Genomic DNA, 18,191 nt, shown 5'->3' with positions numbered 1-18,191 from the left:
AATCTCAGAACATGTTGATGTGAGCAACTATGTAATAAAGTATACACATATACATGTAGGTATTCTGTACGTTTATTTAATTTATTTTGAATCCCAATAGCAAATATACACTAAATAGATATCTGAAATATCCATTTTATACAGTACTGTCAGTATTGAGAGTTCTGTGTGCTGCCCTGCACAGGAAGGCAGGGCAGGCGAGTTCCAGCTGCTTGGTTTTGGCAATTTTAAGGTACTTCCATTAAGGAGGGATCCTTAACCCGTGTGATGTCAAAATATAAAGAGGAAAAGAATAAAGTGAAAAACATGATTACAGTTATTGTAGATAAAAGAAAAATGTTTGTGCTGGCCTAAAGGGAGTTTAATAGTCATTCCTATTAAGCTTGAAGCGTATGATAAATCTTGAATCCTACTTTTAATGTTCAGACTGCATCCAATTCTATCAATAGCAGAACATTGAAGGACATTTTCTTCTTAAGGTTGAAAGGAAAAATTACCAACAACTTTTAAAGACTTTTTGTCTGTTCACAATATGAAACTTGTCTTTATCTCACTTAAAAGATTGTAAGACTATATTCTAGCTTAGAGACAGCTACCTGACAATATCATAGCTTTTTATTGCATCTTTGCTCATTATCAAAAATGGCACAAGGAATTGCCCTTGAAGTCTGGTAATTTTTGGTTTTGCAACTTTTCTTATAATACTTTCTGGGAGACAACCTAGGTCTCTTTTTCCTAACTGTGGGAAAAGTGATTTTTAGGATTTATTTGAAAGAAAGAATATGTCCAAACAATGTGATTTAAGGAAGGCATTTAACATCTATAATAGGAAACATCAAGTACAGTTTCCAGTTCCACTTCTAAGAGTGCTTCTGTAAGCTATAAAGACTTTTGTTTAAATTATTCAAATGTAGGTTGAACATTGTCAAATACTACAATGGATCCTACTTAACATATTGTTTCTAATTAATTACCTCCAAAATAGCAAATACTTTGTAAACGGTTAAATAGCGTTAAATCAGCATTTTTCTGCAAATTTCAAGTATTGTAAAACTGATTTGGACAAGTTGCTCTTTGAAACAACCAACTTGGGTCTCACTTGAGGAAGTTGCCAAGTTGAACACTGTTCCTGGCTAAAATGCAGCGGAAGGTGGAAGGCTGGACCTCCCAGTACTTGACAGGGTTGTTGAAGAGGCTGATGCCGCTGTACAGGGCTTTCTTCTTCCTTCGTCCTGTCGGACAGAAATCGTTCACTCCCAGCTTGGCAATGTGGTTGGAATGAAGGAAGACCACCTGCAGCGACAGGAGCAGAAAAATACAGGAGCTGAATGAAAATGGGGAAAATATTCCTTAGCATGTAGGTGACTGATGTTTGCTAAAACATCAGTTCCATGCAGACTTTGAGAGTAACAAGAGCTTAACACTTGTATTAAATCTTTTTTAAAAAGTCTTCCTTCTGCCCCAGTCTCTGCCACACAGAAAAGTGGTATGGCATTTTGTCAGTGTGTTTTTAGAATAACTGGACTCTATTCTAAGGGAACTTGGTTCTAAAATGCAATTTTATATTCTCTTGTAGTAAAAATTGTAATGATGCAGTATTATATTCTCATTTCTGGAAACATTTTTTGAGTGTAGGAGTTTCTTGTCCTTTTTTTCCTTTCCTAGGAAGTGTTCCTAGGAAATTTGATTTGTTCAATTTGATTTTATTTCTTTTATAAGCTTCTATGATTTCAGGCTCTCCTAGTAGGAGAGTCATGGCAAAATATGTGTGTCAGTTAATTATGCTATTTGGTTGTGACCTAATCAGTTTGACAGTGGGAAAGTCAAACAACTCAGAACTCCCAGAGCTGCCTGCTAAGTTCAGTGTATCACCTGCAGGTATTTCAGGTCGGGTAATCCAGGAGGAACCTTCTTCAGCTTGTTTTTTTCCAGGTGGATTTCACGTATACTTGGGATGTTGGCAAAACTTCCATTTTCCACTTCTTTGATTTTATTATTGCCAAGGCCTAGCCTAAAAATAGTACAAGGAACATTTAGTTAAAGACTTATTGAGATTCACAACAGCGTTAAAGAGCCTTTTTTTTTTTTCTTTTTCTAACATTGAAATACACAGGGGGAGAAAATAACTGGGGGAAGATGATGAAATCTTACTTTTGGTAGGAAAAAATCACCATTGACCTAACATAATTTAAACTCCACCTAAAGATTTGCTCACAGCTGTTTTCAGTTATCTGATGTAAGGAATTGTTCTGCTTTACATGCAGTTTTTGTAATTATAGTGGCAAGTGTTTAAATTATAAACATCAAGCTGCTTGTGAGATTAATCATGTAATTTTACCAAGTAGTACAGCTGCAAAGTGTAGTCACTGTAATAAGTTCTAATAAATAACCAAATGGCAAGTCTTGTCTAGAAAGGTATTTTTAATGTATAGCTTTTTTTTTTTAAATATAAAAGTTTTTTACTAAGCAGGACAACCTTCTATCCTGTTTCCAGCTTTTCCTTATATTTTTTGCTCTAAGGCTTTAGCCTGCTTTGCTCGGGAGGGGATTCAGAAGCTGGAGCCTCAGGTCATTCAGAATTGCTCTTTCTGCCCATCCTGCCAGCCCGTTTTCTCCATTCTTTCCTGATTGCTTCAGAAACTGAATTTGGTATCTAAAGGCAGTTCAGTAATTTCTGTTACCAAATCCAGTCCTCCTCAGCCATATTTTCAGAGTTCTTAACTGAGCTTCTTACAGAGAGAACTTCCTTCTCTCCTATTTCAGTGATACATTCTTCAGAAGCACAGAGGTCTTTTTTAAACCTCATTGCATTTGAAAGCTGTTGTTTCCTTCACCATCTGCTGTATTTACAAGAATAATTTTTTAAGAATTAGAAGAACTTAGGATAGTTATATTTTGTTCTTATTCTACTTTTCTGTTGCAGACTGTTGGCAAAACATGTAATAGCAAGACTAATGTGTGGGTTTAGGGGTGTGTTTTGGTTTTAAAGCTGGGTCTTAGAGCAATTCTCAATAAAACACCTATAATTTTTTTTCCTCTCATTAACAAGAGAAGTATCAAATATGCGATCTTGTTGGGCATGACATTTTAACAAATAAAGGGATTCAGCCTGGGAATTTTACCTTTGTAGGTCTTTGTAACGGTTAAAATCCTCAACTTCAATTCCTGTGATCTTATTGTCATCTAAGTGAAGCTCCAGGAGACTGGAGGGCAAATCTGATGGAAAAAACACACAGTGTGAAAAAACCAAGTCAGCTTATTTTTTGTTGAAACATTTATTATGTTCCAAAAAGTTTCTTTCTTTTGTGTTTAGAATTGGGTTAGAAGAATCTTGGGGAGATTGTCTGCATCAAAGAAATCGGAGTATATGTAAAGGAGTATATGTAATTATATTACACATATATATATAAAAATAAAATGTGTATGTGTAATATATATGTATATATGTAATATCTATTATATCTATAATATATGATATATTACATATATAAGTGATATGTAATATCTATATAAAAATTATATATAATGTAATTATATTACATATAAGTATGTTAATGAATAAAATCACCAATATAATTTCATTTAAAATAATAACTTAAAAGCTGCGGAAAGACATATGCTAATTGAGAGATATAAGAGTTCCAAAATTTGGTCCTTTTTCTACCTTTCTTTATAACAGCTGTCATGGTTACTTTGTCAAAGATGTTGATCCTGTGTTCTGTGCGTTTCTCTAAGTCTGTAGTCAAAGCCTGTGGAACCAGGGACAGTTTTTTGAGGATCTGTAATTTTTTTCTACGTGATGTAGCAGTTATGCTGCCACAGCTGCTAGGATGTGACTGGAAGGAAAGGTTTTGAAGTACTCTAAGCAGATTTGTGCTATTTGATAGCTCTTTCCCATGCCAGAATATTTGCTCTCGCATTTCCAAAAATTCTAAATCCAGACTGGTGAATGGACCAGGAGGTGGCGAATCTTTCCACAGCATCCTCTTAGGACACGGGGAGCTCATCGCAGCCTGGAGCTGTTCTCTGGTGCTGGCTCGGTTCCCGAGGCCGTGTGGATGCCCCGCACGGAGCGGAGCGGCTCCCGCTGCCCTCTGCGGCTGGCAGGGCGCTGCTCCCGCTCTGCAGGGACGTGGCTGCTTCCAGCCCGCCTTTATTCCGCTTGCTCTAAGTTTGTTTGTTTGGGCTCTGTTCCAGTTTGTGTTCCAGCCCGCAGTTCCGGGTGCCTGAGTGACAATATCCAGAGAGGAGGCACTCACCTGTCCCCTGCGCATTTTTAGTACCTTTTATAAGCTTTGTCTTTTTAAAACTTTTGTGCCGTTGTAGCATTTGCAAAGAGAAGCATCTACAAATTCAGTTTAATTTGTGGTGAAGGAGTTCACCGTGAAATCCTGTTTGGTTTGGTTTGTTTATGTATCTGACACCACATTTTGGACCTCATGCTGTGTGTCTTTATAGGAGATTTCTCTATAACAAAGACAAAATTGGAATGATTTATGTTGGGATTCTTTTTGTGCTAAGTGGCAGGAGCTGATACTAGATTGTTTTGGGTTGGTTGGCTTTGGTTGTTTTTTGTTTTTTTTTTGTTACACAAACAGAGGCTTTCTGATTTTAAAGTTACCTAAACAGTTGGGGTGAATTATTTTGATTATTGTTGAGGTTTTTTTCAGTGTTCTCTTCTTCTCTTCTGTATATCTCTATGTACACATATATGTATATATATGCATACAGGAAGAGATTAATAAGAAACAAGTTCTTTATCTGAATGATCAGAAATAAATACAGGGGCTAACATTGTTTCCCTGTGAGTTAGAGCATAGAACACAGTGTTTTGCTTTGTTTCCTTCCTTTTTCTCTTAGCTGGCAGTTTTGAGTGGTTGGAAGTCATGAGAGTTTGGTTCAATACCATGCTGACCTGCAGAAAAAGGAAGTGGAGTACTGAACTCTTTTATGCTACATTTGTGTGTGTGGAGGTCAGTGATTTGTCAAATTAGTGTTTTAATTTATTTTTACTTCCAAATTACAAGGTTGGGGATTTTTAACATGAAAAAGTGATTTGATTTTGTATTGTGTTCTGGTGATTTTAATTAAATATTAAAATTAAGTTTTACTTAGCAAAACTATATTGAACATTGTATTTGAGGTGCAGTGTGATGAGAAATATTAAAAATTAAATTTAGACATTTTGGAGTTACATTTTAAATCCCTAAAGGAAGTGGGAATTTTGCATCCCTTATATCCCTGATCAAATATTGGGGAGTTTATCCTTTCTCTATGAGGATTTTTGAGAAGCTGACATGTGAAAGATGTGAAGTGACATCAAATTAGGAATTTCTTTGTATTGTTGCTCCTGAGACAAGTGTCTGGACATTCTGTGAGAGGAGTGGATGTGCTGACGGAGAAGGTGGGAGATGGGTGTGCACTGTGGTTGTGCTGTTTGTGCATGAACTCTTCTGGGATGGGCAACTGGATATAAAGTTCAAAAAGAAAAGGTAGGAGGTGGTCTGGTAGTAATGAGAATACAAAACAATTTATGAATTTAATAATCTTTCAGATGTTAAAGCATTTTATTAAGGAGTGTGCTGGTATAAGTAAATTAGAAAAGGGAAAGCAGACCTACCTTTAGGAATTGAAGTTAACTTGGCCTCTGCAATTCGTATGTGGTAGATGTTTACCCCTTCGAAAGCCCCTGGCTCTATTCCATCATTGTTAAGAGGATTTGCACTCATTTCTGCCCGAGGGGGAAAAAGAAAAGCATTTATGGCATTGGAATTTTGTGTAGGTTAGACTAAGTAACAAAGAGCTGATTGAAATTTATTTATTATTTCTGATATTCCAAGCACTCATTAATGTTTAGCTTTGATTGTCTGTTCTGAGTGGTGTCACAGCTCTCAGGGAATTAAGGCTGTGTTACTTGGCTTGCAGGATCATCCAAAACTTGACCTTTGCAGCAACTTCACATAGAAACTAAATTGAGGAGGGTATTCCCACAGCATGGATATCTCTTTAAGAGGAAACTGTGCCTTGGGGAAATGTTTGAATGGAAATGATGTAAAATATGTTCTATTTTTGGTAAAGACATTTTCTGTTCTACTTAATCAGGTTTACCTAAAACATGTAGAGACTTCATTCCTTTAAATACATCCTTGGGGATTTTCTTAACCTTATTAGCATGAATTCTGAGCTCTGCCAGAGTTCTGGGTAGATTTGTTGGAATCTCTGTCAGTTGATTGTGGGACAAATACAGTCGTCGTAGCCTTTTTGTTGGTTGAAAGGCTTTGGGATGGATCTTGTATATTTTATTGTTGTTCAAAGCCAGTGCCTATAGGAGAAGAAAAGAGCAATTAGAAAGCTTTCTTTATCCAGGACTGTTATGACTATGAATTTGAAGTCATGGATTTGATATGTAATTCAGCATTTAAGTATTTAAAATATTTTATTTTTCCATCTTGCCAAACTTCAGCACTTTGTAGGTGCTTTGGACATTTCAATCAATGATGGAAAACAAAGAAGAACCTGAAAGCTGGAGCATGAACCAGAAGGCAGAGCTGACAAGATGCCAATGGATCATGAGAATTGGCAAAACAATATGTTTATATTCAGATATTTTATGGATTGTATGGGGGTTGTATACTTCATTGCTATTGTTCCTTAATGCAGACAAATTCTCAAAACTCAGAATCTCATCTTTTATTTTAACATAACGCTGCAAAAAAAAAGTGAACCTTTTAATCTGAGTTTCTTAGATGTTAGTATCTGTATATGACACATTAATTTGTTTTATTTGGTGTTTCCAGCACCTGTAAACTTCAGTCTCTCTCTTCTGTACAGTACATGAGTCTTTTAGGGGCTGCTTCTTCCTCACTGCTATGTATTATCAGAGAGCTTGTAATGAGTTATTACTGACAGCAAAATACACACTATCTGAAATGATTTTGCGTGTCAAATCACATCTCTGCATTTCCATACTGAAGCTATTCATTTCTGTTCCTTTTTTTATTTCTTGGAGTCATCACATCACTTCTTAGGAATTGTGTGGGGGGAAAAAAGTGGAGCAAACAAGAATTATTTTTTCCCAGAAAAAAATGAGGTTAGCTCAAGGAAATAAACAGGAAATGCTCCTTCCTAATCCAAGTTGCCATCTGTGCCTTTGCTAAGCAGACTCCAGGACTGAGCCAAGCTGTACAAAGTAAACTTTGCTCTCAGTGAAAATGTTGTTCGGCCTTGCCACAAATGAACCGAGGAGAAAAGCAAAGCAGCTGAGTGTGCTCAGCTATCACATAATTAAATGGTGACTCTGGTCTTTAATGTGATTGCTGATGGATTCCAGTGGCTTTCTCAGTCGTTGGAGATAAGAGACTCGTAGATCTTTTACACAGAATATAAACCACAGTTTGTGGTTTTTTGCTTGCTGCTAAGACCATTCTGCACCCAGACACGAGACAAGAGAATAGGAAATGCTTCGTTGCCAACTCTGAATTTATATAGTTCCTGTTTTTTCTGTCCTGTCCTAGGCCATAATAATTAACAAGCTCATTCATAAGCACTTAGATCTGGTAAATTTTCAGATCTTGCTCAGAAGCCAAAAATGACTGAAAGGATTTGTTTTATAGAATCGGAGAATTATTTTGGGTTGGCAGGGACCTTAAATACCATCCAGTGCCACCCCCTGCCATGGGCAGGGACACCTGCCACTATCCCAGGCTGCTCCAAGCCCTGTCCAACCTGGCCTTGGGCACTGCCAGGGATCCAGGGGCAGCCACAGCTGCTCTGGGCACCCTGTGCCAGGGCCTTGCTGATGGATTCCAGTGGCTTTCTCAGTCGTTGGAGATAAGAGACTCGTAGATCTTTTACACAGAATATAAACCACAGTTTGTGCAGTTACTTTTTGCTTGCTGCTAAGACCATTCTGCACCCAGACACGAGACAAGAGAATAGGAAATGCTTCATTGCCAACTCTGAATTTATATAGTTCCTGTTTTTTCTGTCCTGTCCTAGGCCATAATAATTAACAAGCTCATTCATAAGCACTTAGATCTGGTAAATTTTCAGATCTTGCTCAGAAGCCAAAAATGACTGAAAGGATTTGTTTTATAGAATCGGAGAATTATTTTGGGTTGGCAGGGACCTTAAATACCATCCAGTGCCACCCCCTGCCATGGGCAGGGACACCTGCCACTATCCCAGGCTGCTCCAAGCCCTGTCCAACCTGGCCTTGGGCACTGCCAGGGATCCAGGGGCAGCCACAGCTGCTCTGGGCACCCTGTGCCAGGGCCTTCCCACCGTCACAGGGAAGAATTTCTTCCTAATGTGCTAGGAATGGTCCTTATGTTAGTTTGTGTGTCTTGTGTCTTTCTGATGGGGAATAGAATGTAGTTAATTTGCTGTCAGTTATGGAACAGATTTGGATTTTATAGAGAAAATTTTAAAATGTTCAGTATTTGTTGGTGGAACTAGATCTGCATACTGGATCTACAGAGACAGCCAATAGAAACAAATATTCTAAAGCAGAATTAATCTACTTCCCAGCCCTCTGGGACTCTCATTTCCTTTCATCATAAAAGGGATTATTGCATACTGTAAACATCTAGATTTATCAGTTGCCAGTGATATTTGTTTCAAAGCCTGTCACTACGTGCATAATTGAGCATGGTAACAAATTAGGAGTAAAGCCCCTGACTTTTCCAGTAATTCAGTGTTTCTCTGTTTTCTGTTCAGGTCAGCTGGGTTTGTAGCATTGGTTTCAGTGCTGTATGTGTTAGCTGTATGTTCTGTTCTTTCGAAAATACCCTCAGAAAAGGTGATTAAAGTTTGTGAGGTTAAATTCTTTCTGCTATTTTCCCTCTAAGCAGATAAAAAGGAGGTCTTGCAGCCTTTAAAATGTAGGGAATGTTTCTGTGCATGCTAAGAACTGAAAAATCTTTTTTTTGTTAGATCTATATGGTACATTTTCTGGGTATTGTAGAAAGTAGTTCTTACAACTTAAAGGAATTTGCTTCTTACTATGTGGGAGCACTCAAACATGCAGACATTAGACTGTTTTTATCTATATTATTGGAGAAGGACATACTATTTGTATTTTTAAAGTATCTAAATATTTCAAATTGCGAACTAACTGGGAAACTTGGGAAATAGCAAGCTTACATAAAGTGATGTGAGTCCTTGGAGATCATTTTCCTTGACCTCTTTGATTTTGTTGTTTTGAAGATCAATCATACGAGTATCTGGCGGGATATTGCGAGGAATTGATGTCAAACCTACATAAGTGTGTGACATAAACAGAAACATTATGTGCTGTATTTAAGTCCAAAGAAATTAACTGCCAAACATCAAAACACAGTAAGATTGTTAATGAATATGGTGTGGAAGAAAATATGAACAGCCATAAAGCAAAGGATAGAAGAGAATTTTTGGTAGTGGGAAAAACTAATGATGTAAGAATGTATCACAAACATGTGCCTGGTTTTGGGAGGAGTTGCTTCTGCACTGACCATAAAAGCTTAATGGGGACTGCTCACTGTGGACTCTTGGCATCTGTGAAATAATCCTGAGAGCATGGGTTGTCCTACAGAGCAACTGTTTAGTCCCTGGAGAAAGGATCCCTCAGGAATCCAGGGCAGTGGTTCCCTGTTGAGGAGCAGGGCTGTGGATTCAGGGGTCTCTGCTTAGTGCTCCCTTGGACCTCTGCCCTGCCCTGTCCACGGCACTGGGGCAACTGCTGAGGGTTCATTCAGGTCATGGCAGGGCTGAGAAACCTCTTGGTGTGGGCAGAGGAGGGTCTCCACTGCCAGCACAGTATCAGTGCCAGAAGTCATTAACACAAATCAGCACCAGTACCAGAAGTCATTAACATAACTCATTACAAGTACCATAGATCATTAACAGAAATCAGTACCAGAAGTCATTAACATAAATCAGTACCAGTAGCATTATTCCCCCAACCCAGTTTGCTGTTCAGTTACAAACCCACTGCAGTTCAGGCCATCTGAGATCCTGAATCAGCAGAAAAGACTCAACAGGGACAGTAACTTTCTTTTGAGTGGAAATGCTGATGCATTAAATGCTGTCCAATTTATTAACAATTATACTATAATTAATAGATTGCAGTTATCTATAGCTGAAGTCTATTAATGTGGGATTTTTCTATGTGTGAACTCATGTAAAGTGGTTTGAAATCTGTAGACCAGATACATTAACCACAATTTGCTGCTGTCAGCAAAAGTTTTTGACTCCTTAATAATAACAACACATTTTTAAAACCCCAGCAATTCATGTATGGACAATGTTTCTAAGACACAAGGAGTCCAGGATGAAGTTCAGGAAGGTGGCAGGGCTGTGATGAGGGCAAATGTCATTATCACTGTGCTAGTGGTGGGAGAACAGTCCTTTGGTTGCCTTGAATGATAGGAAAACTTCAGTTAGCACTAATTGAAAGTGGCACAATGAATAATAAATTCACTTTTAGGGACTGGGATGTACCTGCAGCACTGACAGGAGCATATTTGCCTTTGGCTAAACAGTGATGCTCACTTTGGTGGATGTTAAGCTGAGGGAATGCTTTGCATCTCATTTATGTGCCTGGATAATAATTCATCCTTTAAAAGAAAAATCCTAGAAAGGAGAATCCAGTGGAGAACAAACACACAAATTCATTCTTACCTAGGTCAGAGCAATGGACAACTCTCACATAGCACTGGCATCCAAAGGGGCATGTTGGGAACAGATCAAAAGGAATTAGTGGTAGAATGGGTTCAGTGGTTGGAAATAGAGAATTGTCGTCATCGTCATCATCGTCGTCGTCTTCCATATCTTGGAGCATCATATTCTTCAGTGTAAAATATGAAGGACCGGTGAGAGATTTGGCAGAGCACAAAGCCAAGAAGAGAAGGAGTGTATATTCTTTCATATCTTCTTAATCAGGATAACCAATCTTGGAAAGTGAACAAACAAACAAAAAATGAACACCAGAATCAGTGAATAAGGAACAGCAAATGAAGCTATTGAACTGTTTACTTCACTCACTGCCACACCATTTAGTCCTGAAAAAGAACCTGTTGTGAATATTGAGGTTTAATTAGTATATGAAAGATTTAAAAAAATCTTTTAAATATAAATTAATACTATAAAATTACACATATTAACTTAAATTCATTAGGCATTAATGTAATATCAAAGCATTTTAGTTTAGCTTACAAGCAATAGCATTTGCTTCATACTTTGAAGTGGAATTTTTGTAGTAAACTTTGCCAGAACTTGGAATATGGTTTATTTTATTTGCTCTCAATGAAAAAATACTTTTAGTGGGATACATTGGCATATGTGCATTGCTTATAAAATTGGGAAGTACTTGATTAGCAGTGCATAAAATGCACTCAGCGGGATACTTCCTAAACACTCGGTATTAAACTCCCTAAACAGTTTAATTAAACTCTTCCTAGTCAGATCTGAAGTTTTCAGTCCTGAGCTTTTCCCATGTTCCAGTCCTTTGTTTGTTATTGCCATTGACAGAAGTTCCCCTCTGCGTGCAAACACATCTCACAGAGTTGTAGAATCGCAGAACACTTTAGTTTGGAAGGGACCTTAAAGATCATCTCATTCCACCCCCTGCCATGGGCAGGGACACCTGCCACTGTCCCAGGCTGCTCCAAGCCCCATCCAGCCTGGCCTTGGGCACTGCCAGGAACCCAGGGGCACTCACAGCTTCTCTGGGTACCCTGTGTCAAGGCTTCCCCACCCTCACTCTTTTCTTCCCAATAATCTAAACCTATTCCCTGCCAGTGTGAAGCCATTCCCCTTGTCCTGTCACTCCAGGCTCTTGTAAAAAGTCCCTCTCTGTCTTTCTTGTTGGCTCCTTCAGGCACTGGAAGGCCACAAATCAGTCCCCCCAAAACTTCTCTTTTCCAGGCTGAACAAACCAAATTCTCTCTTGACTTCTCTTTGAGGGGGCTCTTTTCTCTGAGAAGGACTTGCCTGTTAGAAATCCATGTCAGTGGAAATCAGTGACTTAATTTACATCCAGAAGAAAAGCTATCTGATAGTTTTGTGTGTGAATTTTTCAACATAGGTTGGGGCTTTTCTGTTTGTTGGTTTTTTTGTTCCTTGCTCCTACAAAAGTAGGTGCAGAGGAGAATGGAGATAGTAAGAATTGCCACAGATGCAACAAACTCTGAGAAAGTGTTGTAGATTCATCCCTCAGCTTGATGTTGTTTCCCTTCAAATCCCAATTCCAGAAGTCATTTGGAAATGAAAAATGTACTCCATAAACCAAGAGGGGCTGCAGGAAATTTTATTGTGCATGTCCTGTTTATAAAAATGTTTCTATTTAGACTATTGTAGGCCTCTTTAAGGAAGTACTAAAAGGGTGTCAATTCTTGTTTGATCACCTAATTAAATCCTTGCTGATCTCCTTGGAGATGAAAAATGCCTTTATGTAAGCATTTTGTCATTGGTCCTCCACTGCAGGAAAAGGGGTGTTCTGCTTTGTACCAAGGTTTGACTTGGCTTATTCAAAATGAGGTTTTGTTTATACCACTTTTTTCTGTGCAGAGTCATTTTGATGTAGTCATTTTGCTGCTTATTGTAGGTGGTTAATAACAGCATTAAATGCAAATATCCTGCATACCTTGCTGCTCCTGTGTCTGTGTCTATTTCAGGGAGTTTAAAAAGAAGAAAGCTATCAGTGTTCAGATAACATAAAAAGAATGCAGTGACTTCTTTCCTCCAAATACATGCCTGAAATCAGAATCACAAAGTACTTTGTATCTTGTAGGTAAACAACATCTAAATTTAATATTTCCCATAATATTTCAGTTGCGTGCCCCTTCAGATAGGGCATGTACTTTTACTGATGGTAAAAGATTCTTTCTCTTGAAAGAATCTTTACATGTATTTTTCCCATATATTTTCCTTTGTGTTCATAATAACGTTCTCTTGCAATTCTCCTAGAAAGAATTTTGTGGATGTTCTTGCAATCCCTTACAATATCTGTCCTTGAAAAATTCTTTGAATATAAACAGTGCTGGGAAGAAGGTGTGGAACCTCTGTTTGTTTTTTTGGAGAGAATTGTTGTCATATCTGGCTGTGCACCTTTGGAATATTTGGCCTTTTCAGTCTTCTATTTCAGCTTCAGGAAAAAGCTAAAATCTTCACTACTTATAGTCATACCATCAGTTAGGAGATGAGGAGTTGGAAGCCTTTCAGACTTCCAATTTCTCCCTGTTCTTGGACAAGTGGTTTAATGGCTGGGCTGCCACACATGAGCTCTCAGGCTCTCTGTTCTTGCCTGGCAGTTTAGGTCCTAAGTGCCAAAATGCCCAGTGGTCTATCAGTGATGAGACACCATTTCCATATGCAGGATATCAAGTGTGATGATGTCTTGGGACATGGACTTTCTGAGTCCCTGCTGACTTCAATTTGTGAGAGGCACTGGCTGTGTAGTTTTACTGGATCTAAAAGATAAACTTGCATGCATGTTCCTAAAATGTTCTTTTGGGTCTGGTGCTAGGAGGTTCTCTTATGAAACAACCTAAAAATCTGCTCCCACACTTGCATCTGTAGCAAATGGATTGCATATTTCCTTTCAAATAGCCAAAAATTAGGAAAAGATTGAGGGTGCAATTGGAGTAGTGGCCAATTTGAACTCTTGAAAAACATGTGTTGCTCACAAAGTCCTAGAAAAGTAGTGTTGAAATGTGTCACTGGTGACATATATTGGTTCTGTGAGTTAAATCTCTTGAAAACTAGTCCCTTTATGTAAGGAAACCTGAGCTGTGATATTTTTCATTTTAAAGAAAAAAGTCCTTGCTTCATCTTCTCATCTTGCCCTTAAGAAATCATTATTGGCTTTGTAGTTAGGAATGATCATCAAGCTTGGCTCCAGGTTTGCATAGGCCAAAGAAATGCCAAGGAATGGATCCTAAAGAGCTGAATTTTATGAAGGTGTGGGGATAGTTCTTTCCTGCCTGAGGTTTTGAGTTTCCCAGCAAATAGATGCTGATATGACTCTGTAAAAATGCTCTGACTCTGCAGTGCTTCTCAAAGAACTTACTCAAACTTTCTACATGCTTAGACTTCAAGAATAAGATAATTAAAAGAAAGCCTAAAATCTGAGATCCTAGTGATTTTTCTGAAAATATTGTCATGAAGATTTTATGAAATGCTGTCAAGAAGATTTTATTAAATACTCTTTCAGAAGGTACGGGTACAGCTGTGCTAATGGTCCCTGCTGCCACCTGAGCCTGACTGTGCTCCCAGGTGCTGCTTGCCAGTGCTCTGGTACCAGCTCTTCCTTTCAGGCTCTTCTCTGAGCTGGTTGAACTCACTACACCAGCACAGAACTAATGTGAACAACAAAAAACCCCATCGTATTTTTTTCAAGTGAAGAAACTGAGTCAGTTTGGAGTACCAGAACCAGCACAAAAGAATGGGTGGAACAGACTGGTTGATAGGGCTGGAACATTAAATGGAGAGAGAAGGAAGGAGGAGCAATGGGGGAACCATTCCTGACATATTCAAGCTGTTAGGCTTAAGTGTTCTGTTAAATAATCCCCTGAGCAGCTGGTTGTCACTTGGACAAAGCCTGGCTTTGTCCATTCTTGTTTTAAGAGACCAGAACATTGAGAATGAGTTTGACAAAGACTGTGGTGAATTCAAGCTCCACTGTACCTTCTCTATGTCAATCCTTCTTATCCTTGAGCACAAAAAGCTTTTTGAGCACCTTCTCCCTGGAACATGAGCCACCTCAAGGTGAGGTGACTGAATATGGAGAGTGCACTTCACATGGAGAGATGCTCTAAGGTGCTTTCCTGAGGTGTGTAACTGTCCAAAGATCACTGCACTGGTTGTTTGGGAGACACTTATCCTCACTAACATGGTCATCTATACCCAAACTCATATTGCCAAACTGCAAATGGAACACAGGCACCTTTTATAATTATTAGTTATAATTTATAAGCTATTAGTTATAATTTATAAGTAGTTAAATACAGGTGATGTCACAGTATAATTTAGGATTATTAAAACCCTTAATATTTTATGTGGAAAATTCCCATACTTCTGTGATGTGAAAGTTCTAAACATGAGTTATGGGACGAAAATGCCGTTCAGTGAGAACAGAAGTTGAGTTGTTAGCGTGGGAAGAGTGCATAAAGAGACCCAACAACAAATAACTCTGAATTGCATGGCAGCTGCAAGCCAGTCCAGCAACGTGGACTTTGCTGTCTTATCAGTTATGATACCGAAGGAGTTAACAGATGAAGTTTTGAAGTCTTAAAAAGACTCTAAATTATATTTAGAAATCACTCCTGTAACCGATGTACAGAGACAAATTTCCCATGGCATTGTTTCTGAAAAGGAAATGTTTAAATGACCCAGTGGTGGTCTTTGCAGAAGCAAAGAAAAGTCCCTGTGTTCATTAATAACACAAATCATTGCTCTGTGCACAGATTTTGTCCAAAGAAAGGCAAGACCATAACTGTTTTGAAATCCATATTTAAAAATAGTTCTGGTTCTATTAGTCATTGTCCCAATCCAGAAATAAAAGGAGTTTGTTTAACTCTTTATCTACACCATTGATTTACTTAAATTACTGAAATAAAACTGGAGGAAGGGTTTTTGTTAGTAAGATTACTGTAGAAATGTCTGTTGACAGAAATAGTCCAATATTGAAGTTGAGCAGTAATAATTAAGAGGATGTTTACAAAATAAGTTGTGTTTACAGAGCATTTGCTTTTTATGGTGAGCTGCTTGACTCTTGTTACTGAGTGATCTATGAGGATTTTTAGGTTGTAGTTCATCTACAGTTCATTCTTTCCTGGGTTGTTTTTAATTACTTTGCTTAAATGTACTTGAAACCCCCCACCAACCTGAATACCAAATTACAGAAAGTTAATACTGAGTTGTTACTGTAAGAGCTGCTGTTGTTGTAGAGTAGATTTTCATAGGTGGTTATAACTGAGAAAAAGTGTTATGGTCAACTGTAACATTTTTCTGACAAGTCTTTGATAGTTAAATAATTCACTACAGCTCTATTTGTTTTTCAGCTCACATATAGTAAATACAGAAGTATTTCAGCTGCAAGTAAATTTTCAAATGTTCCATTTAAAAAGTGGTATTTCTAATTCTAAATTATCTGATATTACTAATCTGCACATAGTGACTGACAACCATAACTCTTTGCTGCTGTTTATATAGAATAGGTATTCAAACTGGACATACCTTGCAGGTTTGGAAGTTCTTCCAGAAGCACTGGGATAATCCACCTAAGGTCCTTATGTCCAGTTATTTCATATTACCAAAAAATAGGGAAAAAGGAAGTTAGAGTGAGTTCTGTGAAATGAAAAGCATATATAAAGAAAAAGTCCACTTGCAAGCTTCTTGATCCTTCTGGCACCGTGGGTGATACCAGAGTAAAGTGCTGCTTCAGATTAGCCCATCTTAGTACTGAAGAATGATATTAAGGCGACTTGTTACCACTCATATGTTTTTCATCACTGCCTGTATTAGAGCCAAAACTTCTGGCTTAACTCTAGACGTCTAGTGGAAGACTTTATAAAACCTGTAGTTTAATAATAGTTGACATCAGGCCATTGGAAGTACAGTGAGGTCCATTTCAGGTCATTCCTGCTGTGGAATCCCACTTATTTATGATTTCACTAGCCATTATTCTTTTTAAAGTGTGACTTGAACAGAACCATAAAATTTCAGCCAGTGGCAGTGTAAACCAGTAGCCTGCAGTGACCTGCAGGCTGCCAAACCTTTCTAAAGTTAGAAAATTAGGACTTTATTGTGCAGCTATGTATAAATTTTAGCTCTGCTTTCAGGAGGTAGCAGTCTGGCTGGGAACAGTGATTCAAGAATGTAAACTGTAGATCAGATTTTTATCAATATAACTAATTTCTGTGTCTTGTGTGTGGGAAATAAAGCATATCTATTAATGAAAACAAAAACAATATTTGCAGTATTCTGTGATTTAAGTTGAGGGTTTAAAATCAAGTCTTTGAGAATGTGCCCTGTTACAAAGTTAGTACTGACGAGCACATCACAATATTTAGAAACTGGATTATTCTTTGTTTACCTTTCATAGGCCTCTGTTTATGTAAACTTCAAAAATGTTTAATTAATGAAGTTTACCTAAAGCAAGTTTCATAGTCAGGGAAGTACTTTGTGTCTTTAAATTTCCAGTACATTATACCCAGTTCTGTGCACATCTGACTTCATCTGTTTCTTTAATTAGCTGCTTTCTATGTTAAAAGTCTGATCTTGCTTTGGAAAAAAAAAAAAAGCCTGGAAATTTTACTTGGGATTTTTTTGTTGTTGGTGTTGTTATACATGTAATGTGCTGTTTGCAAAATGCCTGTATGTTGCATAATAGCTATTTTCTCTACTGTTAGTTTCTTAAGATAAAAAAAAAATTCTATGCCAAAACTTAAAACTTTAGGGCTGTGATATCAACCAAGACAAGACTTGTGTTACCTGCAGCATTGCTTTTGACGTGTTCCAGTTCCAGTAGCACAGATGGATCACGATAAAGAGTCTCCCTATCACTTTTCCCAAGGAGTAAAATTACAGTTTCAAGAGCAATCACGTTCCCACAGAAAAATCTGAAGGATGATCTTAAGCTTTTTTGAAATCTCAAATTGCATATATCTGCATTCTCTTGCCTGCTTGTAGAAACCAAAGCTTCCTAAGCAAACACTCCCCTGTGTTTTGGATAGCTTGGTTTGGATGGGTTTACTTGAGGAAATTAGTATTAAATTGCTGTTTAAAAAACCCTCCAACATTTTCTTGGCTGTTCAATAGAAGAGAGCAGGGCCTGAGGGTTGTGATATAAATGTACTGGTTTCTTTTTTCACTTCATTCAGTAGCAAAGTGTTGAATCAGCAGTTTCAGCTCACCCTGGTTTTGCAGCAAACTATTTTTGAGGTTTAGTAACATCTCAATTTTGGATGAACACTCTGGGGTTTTATTATTATTTTCTCTTTTTAGTTGCTTCTGGTGGTAGGAACACATTCCTCTGTGTATGAAGTTTGTCATAGCCAATTACATAATGAAGGTGACACAAAAAGTGGTAGAATCTGGAAAAAAATATAACAATCTTACCTTTAACTGGATTATCCATCAATTTTGTCCCTTATATAGTATTAGTAGGGTAGAAATAAATATAGCTCATATACTGTTCTTGTAATGCAACT

General features: G+C 37.8%; 2 protein-coding genes across 2 annotated transcripts in view; one reads left to right on the top strand and one right to left on the bottom strand.

Annotated features, from left to right (window-relative positions):
* LOC121349408 (centromere protein P) overlaps window positions 1-18,191 on the top strand; it is a 111,715-nt gene that overhangs the window by 49,677 nt on the left and 43,847 nt on the right. The window lies entirely within an intron of this gene.
* Window positions 57-16,497, bottom strand: ASPN (asporin). Its single transcript, XM_041459743.1, has 8 exons — window positions 16,216-16,497; window positions 10,660-10,930; window positions 9,145-9,257; window positions 6,109-6,322; window positions 5,621-5,731; window positions 3,123-3,216; window positions 1,873-2,011; window positions 57-1,293 (listed from the first exon to the last, which is right to left on the bottom strand). Exons 2-8 carry the CDS (start codon window positions 10,904-10,906, stop codon window positions 1,096-1,098), a joined length of 1,116 nt encoding a protein of 371 aa, XP_041315677.1. The 5' UTR covers window positions 10,907-10,930; window positions 16,216-16,497; the 3' UTR covers window positions 57-1,095.

Source organism: Pyrgilauda ruficollis, unplaced genomic scaffold (genome assembly GCF_017590135.1).
Source record: "Pyrgilauda ruficollis isolate IOZ18807 unplaced genomic scaffold, ASM1759013v1 scaffold10, whole genome shotgun sequence".
Classification (NCBI taxonomy): Eukaryota; Metazoa; Chordata; class Aves; order Passeriformes; family Passeridae; genus Pyrgilauda; species Pyrgilauda ruficollis.
The sequence above is the reverse complement of the archived record's forward strand: the minus strand, read 5'-3'. Positions and strand labels throughout refer to the sequence as shown.

Coding starts and splice junctions, on each gene's coding strand:
- ASPN (XM_041459743.1), bottom strand. CDS start 10,906: ATGAAAGAATATACACTCCTTCTCTTCTTGGCTTTGTGCTCTGCCAAA. Junction 5,732..6,108: donor GAAGTCTCTACATGTTTTAG/GTAAACCTGATT, acceptor CCCCTCGGGCAG/AAATGAGTGCAAATCCTCTT. Junction 2,012..3,122: donor CGTTACAAAGACCTACAAAG/GTAAAATTCCCA, acceptor TACTATTTTTAG/GCTAGGCCTTGGCAATAATA.